Source organism: Solea solea, chromosome 10 (genome assembly GCF_958295425.1).
Source record: "Solea solea chromosome 10, fSolSol10.1, whole genome shotgun sequence".
NCBI lineage: Eukaryota > Metazoa > Chordata > Actinopteri > Pleuronectiformes > Soleidae > Solea > Solea solea.
In genome coordinates, this window is record NC_081143.1 from 10,455,019 (window position 1) to 10,465,265 (window position 10,247).

The 10,247-nt window shown below is 43.7% G+C and overlaps 1 protein-coding gene across 1 annotated transcript; it reads right to left on the reverse strand.

The window, feature by feature from the left end:
- Nucleotides 1-1,541: 1,541 nt before the first annotated feature.
- Nucleotides 1,542-6,623, reverse strand: rtn4rl2a (reticulon 4 receptor-like 2 a). Its single transcript, XM_058641718.1, has 4 exons — nt 6,346-6,623; nt 5,410-5,636; nt 5,058-5,291; nt 1,542-4,863 (listed from the first exon to the last, which is right to left on the reverse strand). The coding sequence occupies exons 1-4, from the start codon at nt 6,401-6,403 to the stop codon at nt 4,009-4,011; spliced, it is 1,374 nt and encodes a 457-aa protein (XP_058497701.1). The 5' UTR covers nt 6,404-6,623; the 3' UTR covers nt 1,542-4,008.
- Nucleotides 6,624-10,247: the final 3,624 nt, after the last annotated feature.

Sequence of the window (10,247 nt, forward strand, 5' to 3'; positions counted from 1 at the left end):
TTCCCCTTTCCAACACTACCCCAGCAGGGGTTTGTTCCACCCCTGCTGGGTGAACAAACTAATTTATTCTGCTTTGATTTCGGTGACTATACAAATTCCTGCATCATTTCTGGCACAATGCTGCAATGTGCATGCATTTTCTGGCCTGTTAAAATAGCCGTTAACATGAATGACTTTTTACAATGTGAGAAAGCCCTCAATATTTTGTCTTTCATCAGTCAGATCAAGTAAACGTAATTGAAAGAGGGCCTAATGTAAATAATGGACATGGGATTAAGTCACACATGTGCAAGTCAAGTACGTCGCAAGTCTTAACCTTCAAGTCTCAAGCAAGTCAAGTCACCTTATTATCACAGTCTTACCTGCAGTATCCAGTCTTTATAAAGAGAACATTTATTTGTACCAAATAATGGCATTATGGGCCAATTTATCTAATCTGTATGTATGACAATGAATTAGATTTGCATTATGGTTACATTGTCAAAGATTACTTGTTCACATTTTCAGTTTTCCCCTCGCAATTTCCCCGATACCAAATCTAACTCCTGAAGTAACTAAACAGAAAGATTGGCAGCCAAATAAAGAATGATATGTAGTATATCATTCCTTATGCACATGTGAACACATTATAACACAAATCTGAACACCACTCTGCTCTCAAGTGAAACTGTAGCTAATCATGGCCACTAAAAAAGAACATTGATGGTTGGAAATTTCACCATTAGATTGTAAAAGTTATTTGCAAGTTATTTTTTGTCTTTATTTACATATGTGGTAAAATACATCACAGGTTTTACAAACTATATCTTCAATCCCAAAAAGCCACGCATTCTCCTGTTTGACCAAATATCCACTGTAGCTGATACATGGTTTGCATCTCTCGGGTCTCTGCAACTCGGGATTCTACCTTTGTGGATGATTAGCAGAATAGGCTCCCTGAGGAGGTTTATCTGATCCTTATAAAGCCCTGGGGTCTGGTAAAAATACTGACCTGTTAGCATGTCTCCGACTATATTGGCACAACATCTATTCACTTCTCTGATGAAAAACAGCCGGTAAAGAGAAGAATTATCTGACATATTGCCTGATTGATGTGCTTGTACGTCTATAAAGGTGAACATCTTAGTATCCTGCCAGAGAGCGTTCACTTGGTTGTGACATCAGCTACCAGAGCTCTATCAGATGTCATCGGTGTTTCAATTATCTCAGTAGTTGAGGCTCATGTTATATCATCCCTACCATGTTTCCTCTTGTTTGGTGACAGTCTGTTGTCATATTGTGAGAGCAGGTGTTGTTTGCAGATGCTTTGAGATGCTAGTGCATAGTAATGAGGGCTATATGCTTACTTTTCATCTCTGTGCCTCCTGTTCTCTGTCTTTCTGCGTTGTGTAGTTGCCTGGGGGCACTCTCTCTCGCTCTCTTTTGCTCTGTGTGTGTGTGTGTGTGTGTGTGTGTGCTTTGATTCCTTTGGGCATTTGACTACACACGAGCCAAAGCATAGAATGAAACGCCCACATAAAAAGAAAGAAACAAATATATAATTTTGTTAAAACAAGTATGAATTTATTTTTTTCTTTACGCTTCTCTCACAGTAAAAATAACAAATAAGCCAATCTGTCATATATATAATCATCATTTCTTTCTCAGATACAAAACACACACATGCACAGTGACGGACTGAACAAAGAAACATGGAAAATGGTATAACTGGCACTTTGGTCATCTGACAGTGACCTCACTGTCATGGCCACTGAAGAGCACCCTGGCTCAGTTTGACCTCCTCCACAAGACTCTGTGAAGAACATCTAAATATTTGACACTGAATATTTCCCAGACATATTCTTCATAAAAACTTTCACTGACCTAAAAAGGAGTAGTCATTTTCTCTAATTCTCAAAAATAAATAGAGGGAAAAAAAACATTTGATCTTTTTGTAATCTTGTTCCTGTTAAGGCCAGGTTAACTGACTATGAGAACATCTCTCTCTTTCTCTCTCTTTCTCTCTGTCCTTCACTTAAATTACCTCCTACTCTTTCACTCCTACTACATCTTGGTCTTGCCCTGATCACCTCTACAGAGGCTGTTTTTTCATCCTTTCTCTGTCCTTGAGAGATTGAGACAGCGTTAGAGAAAAACAAGGCAGGAGCTGCTATTCACTTTCCTTCCTACATGGTGATGTGGAAACTCGATTGGAAGAGGGAGGGGTTGAGAAATGCTGCTATTGCTGCTGACTAGAGTGTGCCTGTATTTGGTAACTTCCTCTGTCTTCCTTATTTTGCATTTCTCCTGCTGCTGAACACTTGTGCTGATGCTGAAGTGCAGGCCACTTCTCTATACCTTCACATCATCTCAGTCTGCTGTTCCTCTGCCTGTTGCTTTCTCCAGCTCCAAACTCTTTCAGTGCTCTCTTGGTGTATTTAAAAATCAATTTGCACCTCTTTGGTCCATCTGGCATCACCCAGGATTGACTCAGTGGAGTGATAAACCTAATGACGTATTTGCCTTTTGCAGTGTTGCCAGCTTGTGAATCCATTCATCCTCATTTAGCCACTCTCTCTCTCTCTCTCTCTCTCACACAAACACACACACACACTCAAACACACACAGATGTCCATCGCAGCCAGAGCCAGTCTGAGTCGCCTCTGGCTGTGACATTGGGTCCATGTGGTCAGTCCTGTGAGTCCTGTGAGCTTTTCACAGATTATTCACACGGCAGCAATCTGCTCCCTTTAGGAGGATTTTTGTGTTTGCCCATCTTGTCTGACATTGGTGATCGTTTGTGAGGAAAGTGACCACATAGAGCACTGTACATTTCACTTAGTTTAAAAAAAAAAAATAAAATCCCCTGTAATAGATTACCCCAAAGGAAATCATGATAGACAGCAAGTTTCAGGAAATATTTAGTAAACAATTTTATCTAGATGTTCATCTGCATTAAAGTCAACAATCTTTTTACACATTATGTCAATATGTCACAGAAAGACATTCAAAAACCAAAAAAAATCTCTGGCTTCCTGATAGGAAGCATTTGTTTCCTGCGGGGGTGTCGCAAACAACACCGTATTTACAGAAAATGGTGGAGGGTGCGATGGATGGAGGAACAACATGAGTGGATTTATTACTTTTCACCAGCAGGTTGCTGCTTCTACTGCCAGCACTGTCTTTTTTCCTACTGCCTTCTGTCTTCTACCGTCTTCTCTTATTGCTGCATTAAAATGTCCCCCATACTTTCTCTGCTTTGATATCTTCCTCTTACTAATCCTGTTTGTTCGGAACCCTTTCCCCTCCTCCCACTCTCATTCTCCTTGTCACTGTCTGGTCTTCTCTGACATCCCTGCTTTCCGCGTTCTCTTTCTCTCTGACATCCCGTCAGGCTGCAGTATAGTTTCTCCTCATTTACCTTCAGTCTCACTGCATTGTGCTCTGTCCTGTAGAAACACTAGCCTTCACAGTTTTCCTGGGTAATGATGAATGGGATTGTGCTGCATCACATATGTCAGATCAAACACTCACAGAATACAGATCTATGTACATGTACACTTTAAGTGATTACAGTATCGTCATTACTGTGCACTGAATATAACAGTAATTGTACTCGTGACAGCCAGTTAATTGGATGCACTTATAGCACTAGTAGTTTTATCTAAGTTGACTTGACAACATCATTCACAACTGCTATCAAATCTCATTGATATTAGAGATGGAGTCAGCCCTCGTAGCCCTGATTGCAGGGAACCATGACATCATACAGGTGAGACACAGAAAGCCATACCTGTAGAGTACTGTAATTATATATATGACCTTAGCTGAAGCACTCTTAGCAGCCCTGAAATGTGTTAAGCCCTGTAGTGGCAGATTCAGAATCTAACCATCCCCCAATCTCCCTGGCTGTGCCTTTGAGGATCGGCTCACAGCAAAGCGGGCAAAGGGGGTATAGAGAGTCTTACAGGGGTCCTCACAGCCTTTAAAACAGGCCGGAAGGAACTGGGGTAGCACTAAGAGTCTCATTCAGCCGAATAGCAGGTGGAGGTTGATGTAGAGGCTGAAAACAGAAAGGGCTAGTAATGAGATTCGCGAGCGGGATGAGGGAGAGGAGGAAGATGGAGGCAGGTCGAACTCAGGTGGACATTCAAGCTCGAAGCACCGCAGAGTGACCCCTGAGTCCTCGTTGCCGTAGTTTGCCCAGTACTCTTCTGGGTCAAGTTTGGGCAGTGCCAGTTCTTCCTCCCCCAGCTCATACTTGACTACTGAAGTGGTTGTGGATGGGCCTTTCCCATACAAACCAGCCTTGACAGTCTCTGATGCTTTCTCAAAGATGCCTTTCGTGGACGACTGGGGCCTGTTTTTGTGAAACCACCAGCGGGTCTTGGTGCTGAAGGTGGTGGTGGTGGAGCCAGCGATAGAGCCGGGATCTGGCAAAGGGCAGAGGGCGAAGTCCATCTCACGGAGGAAGCGGAGGTCCTGGCCACGGCGATTAGAAGGAGAGGCGCAGATTACTTCAGAGGAGGAGACGCGTGCCTCACGGAACCACTCCCACAGTGGGCGGGCCTCACAGCCACAGGACCAGGGGTTGGCATTGAGACGGAGGAACTCGATTCCCTGGGTGTCCCTCAGGGCCTGACTGGGCAGCTCCGCCAGGGTGTTGTTGAAGAGAAAGAGCATGGTGAGACGGCCGAGGTCACGGAAGGCTCTGCGGTTCACCTGCTTGACGCGGTTGTCGTGGAGGAGAAGGCGGTCGAGGTTGACCAGGCCACGGAACACATTCTCTGAGAGGGTGCGGATACGGTTGCCATGCAGGAAAAGCTGGCTCAGGTTGATGAGGTCAGAAAAGATGTCATCCTGCAGGAAGTGGAGATTATTTTCCTGAAGAAGGAAAGAAAAAAATGTAAACGATTAATCATGAGTAGAACAGACACTATTTGATTTGTAATATTTGTAACTGGAGATGAGTAATGCTTTATGTGTATTTCCATGTCTGGGTGGCTGCAGGAGTGTGTGAGAATCTATCTGTGTGTTAGTGTTCTGCTTTCATTTTTATGTCTCTCCGGCGCTCCTACCTGCAGATAGAGGAACTGCAGGCTGTAAAGCTTGTGGAAGATGTCATGGGGCAGGGCCGTGAGCCGGCAGCGGTGCATGTGGAGGCTCTGAAGCTTCTCGAGTCCTCGGAAGGCTCCCCCCTCCAGCCTGTGGAGGTTAGGGTTATCCCCCAGGTCCAACTCCTCCAAGTCCCTCAGCTCACTGAAAGCACCGGCCTCAATCCACGTGATGTTGTTGGAGAACAGCCACAGAACCTGGTGACGCAGAGGTGATTTTTCTTCAATATGGGTATCATTTCACCTTAACATTACTTTTCTATGCATCAGCATCAAGAAACAGCTGCAGCTTAAGTTTTCCATATTTTCTCATTACCTGAGTTCCGAAGCCGAAAGAGCCAACTCTAAGCTCCGTGATCCGGTTGTTTTGGAGGAACACGCGCTGCGACTCATAGGGCACTCCGACAGGAACGGCGGTGAAGTTCTGCGCCTGGCAGCTCACAGTCATGGGCGTCGGGTAGCACACGCACAGATGCGGGCACGCCGATGCCGGACTTGGCTTGCCGAGGACCAGCCACACCACCAACCATAGGGAGAGACCGCCTGCGGAGGAGAGCGAGTTGAAAAAGAGAGGGGAGAGGTGAGTGGAAGCCACCGGGGTGTAAGCATCACTTCGCAGCACACACGACATCTGATTCTAAATGGGAAAACATCAGTGCTCATTTTTCCCTGTGCGTTAACAACTTCTCTTTATTATGGCATCTCTGCATGAATGCACTAGGATTTAATCTCGATCAGCTATGATTACATCTATAAAAGACAGGATGAGCATCCCCAGAATCGGAATTGCCCGTATTGTCATTGCATGTCCATATAACGAAATTAAAATGACCACTATATGGTGCAAATATTAAAGCAAAAGGTCCTTTTTGCGCGTCTGCACCACAAGCCCCAAACTTTACGCACGGCATGGGCGCAAACCATTCAGTCAAAACACAGCAAATACTTTTTCTTAGGGTTACAAAAAGTTCTTTTTATAATCAGATTCACATCCAGCACATGCAATGTGACTATTAAAAGATAAGATACAAAAATGAAGAACTTCTTAAGTTTCCCATCTGATTCAGTTATTGCCAATCATAAGAAACATCCTGCATTTATCCATTCCAATGTTACGCTCAATAATCAATGTACATTAAATAATTATTCAATTGAAAACTTTAAAAAAAATGTTGCACAGGTTCTATGTGACAGGCAAAGTGAGTCTATGTCCGCAGTGTCCGACCACAGAGAGACAAAGGCAGAAACTTACTTTTGCAGTTGCGCACGATGGAGCATCGTCGGCTCCGAGAAATCGAAGAGGTTTCCATCCTGAACCAAAGCCCAAAGCGAGTTAGCTAAAGAGGGCGAAGTAAAGCCTTAGCCTGCTATCTCCGCTGATGCTCTGGTTCCCGAGTCGGAGCGACTGAGAGAGTGCCGGTCCATTGCTCCCAGTGTGCCTTAAATACCAAAGCATCCAGTAATTGCCTACGGCAGTGGGCACGTTGGATTCTCCTACGTCATCCATCCGAGGTCATGAATGAGTGAGGGCGGCGAGGAACGGAAAGGGGAGGTGCCGACCGTAGGGGATTCTCTTGGAGAGCATGTGCGCGCGTAAACGCTGGTTGGAGAGACGTGCGCTCAGACTTGGTGAGAGGAGGGGACTCTTTTCGACGCACAAAGGGAACAAGAAGGAGGGAAGGAGAGTGAAAGTAGAAACGGTGAAGGGAGGGATCAGGAAAGGCGGGGTGAACGGAGAGCCAAGGCACGTTGCCCGGTAATGATGACTGGTTTCTGTGGAGGAGTGGAGGACGGGTAGGAGAAGAGCGCACAGCTCGTCTCCTTACCATAATGGTCTGTTTCCGGCGTGCGCGGCAACCAGACACAGAGAACACAGATGGAAAAAAGAGACTTACATGGTTCTGTTGGAGAGGATGCCCCACAAATGATGATTCAGTCATAAGGACAAATGTGGTGCCAGGGGACAGACACTCCCAAAACAACCAGAATTGAGTATTAGGCATATTTGTTGTGGAGGGCAACTATAACATGCTTCAGTCATGTTGATTATTAATTAATTATAGCTCCTGATAAACTCCCTCTAATGATGGAGATTAAACATTTTTAATTGGCCAAATGAGGCAACAATGATCAGATTGGAATGTGATTTTATATTGAGATCTGTTCAATCAAAACCTGCTGGAGTAAGGTGAACCCTTCTCTCTCGCTCTCTCTCAGTTCTTGTGGCTCATTTCTCAGTCCATATTGCACCACTTACACCACAAACATTGTTAATTGGCTTCCCCTGCAATGAAAAAGAAAAAATGAAAGACAGCAAAGCACAACAGATGCCGTTGTATGGATGCCACTTCAAGTCTGCTTTGCTGAGTCTGTGCCTCAAGCTGTCACTGTGCTTGTGTATGGCCACCAACTGAAAGTCGGTGAAAAAGCCTCAGCTGTGACAGCCTCAAGTTTCCTCAAGTTTAAAATATAGGTTATAGAGAGTGACAGCAATATCTACAAGAAAACAGCCACTAATGACAATGACAAAATAAAACTTGACTTGACACTGCTGTTTCATTTATCTTTTGTCATCAGTATTTTTGCTTACTGGTGTAGTTCATCATAATCACAGCATAAATAAATTAGGTTCTCTTGCTGATTCAAAACATAAACAATTAAATTTGTTCCCAGCATAATATGTCAGTTATTAACAGGGTTCTTAAATTGTATTACATCATCAGTGTGGGCATCTTTCTTGCTTCCCATCCATACATTTTCTACTGCTTTATCCTCCACATGAGGGTCGCTGGGGGAACTGTGCAAATCTCTGCTGACATATGGCGACAGGCGGGGTCACACCCTGGGCAGGTCGCCAGTCCAATTTTTTCACCCACAAATTTCTGTCAGTCTTTAAATACACATTAACATATTGTACTGAATTAATCAGTAGAGGCAGAAGATGTCATCTTTTCATTCACAGATGGCTTGAGAATTAATTGTCCCTATACTACATGTTTAAAATAAAATATATGAGAAACATATGAGTATTATTTGAATAATTTAGTCTTAAATGCACAATAACAAGGTACAATATATATGTGTATATATATATATATATATATATATATATATATATATATACATATATGTGAGAAAATGTATTATATCAAGATATAAAGTGACAATGATGTGTCACAAGAGATTAAGGAAACATGTTAAATTTGAAATACTGGGCTCAGTGATAAACAGTGTGCATTTGTGTGCATTTGTGGGTCACAAACACTGTCTCTTTTGGTTTGGTGTTGTGGTCTGTTTGCGGCAGCCACCACCCCCTACAACAATAGCACGACTAGTAGCAGTTTAACACAATGGATGTCAGCAGAGTGAGTGGACAGTAGCTAGCTGCTAAGGGTCAGAAATGTTGAACTATACCGGGCCTAAAAATCCTCACTACCCCTTTTAAAATCAGAACAGAACACAAAGTCAGGAAACATCTGAATCAGCCAGTTACAGCACCATTTTGCCGTGTAGTGTTACAGCAGCAGTAGAATATTAAAGGCTTAAGCCTTGTTTCCATCATGGTACAGTTTGGTACAGTACGGTGCGATGTGGAGTAAAGCACTGGGTCAGACTGGCGTTTCAACTGAGAACAGTACCCTTACTTGGCATTAGCGGTTTGTGTGCTGTGCCCGATGGCCGTGTCAGTAAGATACGTAGCGCGACGTGGTTCCTGTGCGCCGAAAACGAACAACCACATTCAATGCGTCACAAGAGACAACAATGGAGGACAACCAACAGCTTGTTTTTTTTCTGCTTGGTTTGTGGTTGAGAGCTCTGAGGTTCAAGACTCATGAGCATTAAGCATTAAAGATGACGTCATTAAAGTCCCCTTTTCCGTAGCCTATTTCTCTGCTTTCCTGTTCCCATTTGACTAATGTATGACTCAGTTCTACTTCAGTTGATTATTGATTGATCTGAGAGTGCCCGTGCTTTCAGCATTGAATGAGCAGCAGCTGTTAAACTAAAGTTTTTTTCGCATCGTTTTCAAAAGCAGTGTGCATGTGAAATATTATAAAAGCAACACTGAAAAGATTTTTTTTTTTTTTTAACTAACCCTGGCGGTATTATAGCCGTAAATGAAGTTGTCAGACTCAGCCTTGGAAAACAGTTTCAGCTTCTTTTGAACATTTCACAATGAAAATCAATATAATCTGCTCCACAACATGAGAACCATGAGGAGGCAGCCAACAGAATCACACTCATTCATGAAAGTACAGAGGCAGTTCAGCAGATGAGCTCATGAGAGTGTGTTGTCCCATGTAAGGGTGTATGCATGGCTGCACACACTAGTGTACTGTGCAGTGCACACACTGTCCCCAATGATTTCATTGCATGATCAACACATGAGTAATTGAGTGGATCCACTGCTCAGTGTATATTGTTATACTCACTTGTCCTTATTATCGACTTTCGGTTGCACACGAGCTTCAGTGCCCACTGACCATTTGGGGCCGACACCTTACAGGCATCCCCATCACGCATATCCACCCACGGCACCAGCTGTGCAAGTGTGCGAGTCAGTGTGTGTCAGCTTGTCACTGCGCATGTGTTTTTGCATACCAGTCCAATGAGGCACAACTTTGTCTAAATGCCATCACAGCATGTCAGTCAGTCAGTCATTGTTGTGCCATTCACCCACACAGCGAGTTTGCGGTACAGTGTAGGCAGCACTGTCTCTCCAATGAGTGTGATGATCACTGCGTTGTGTTTGTGTTTCCCCCACACAAAAACAAACCAAGGCTTCCCCGGCCCGAGCCCACGCCAGCACATCTGCCAGCCCGTCTCACTCTGTCCATCTACATAAACTTAAGCTGATGGAGAATTAAAGCTGCAGGTGGTTTTTGTTGTTGATACTTATCATTATTATTATGTACTTATTATTATTATTTTGTCTTCATGAAAACAAACAATGTAACATTATTTGTATGCAGCGTCCTTCACCTGAAAATGGACCTGATTGAGGGAGTGATTGTGTGATGCTACAGTTGGGAGAGAAAGATTAGCTTTTGCGGTGCTGTTTCAGCGGCTTGGTCGACTTGTTTTGCTGCTCTTTAATGACATTACCTACTCTACATTACATTACATTAACCCTGCGGATCTGTTATGCCGAGT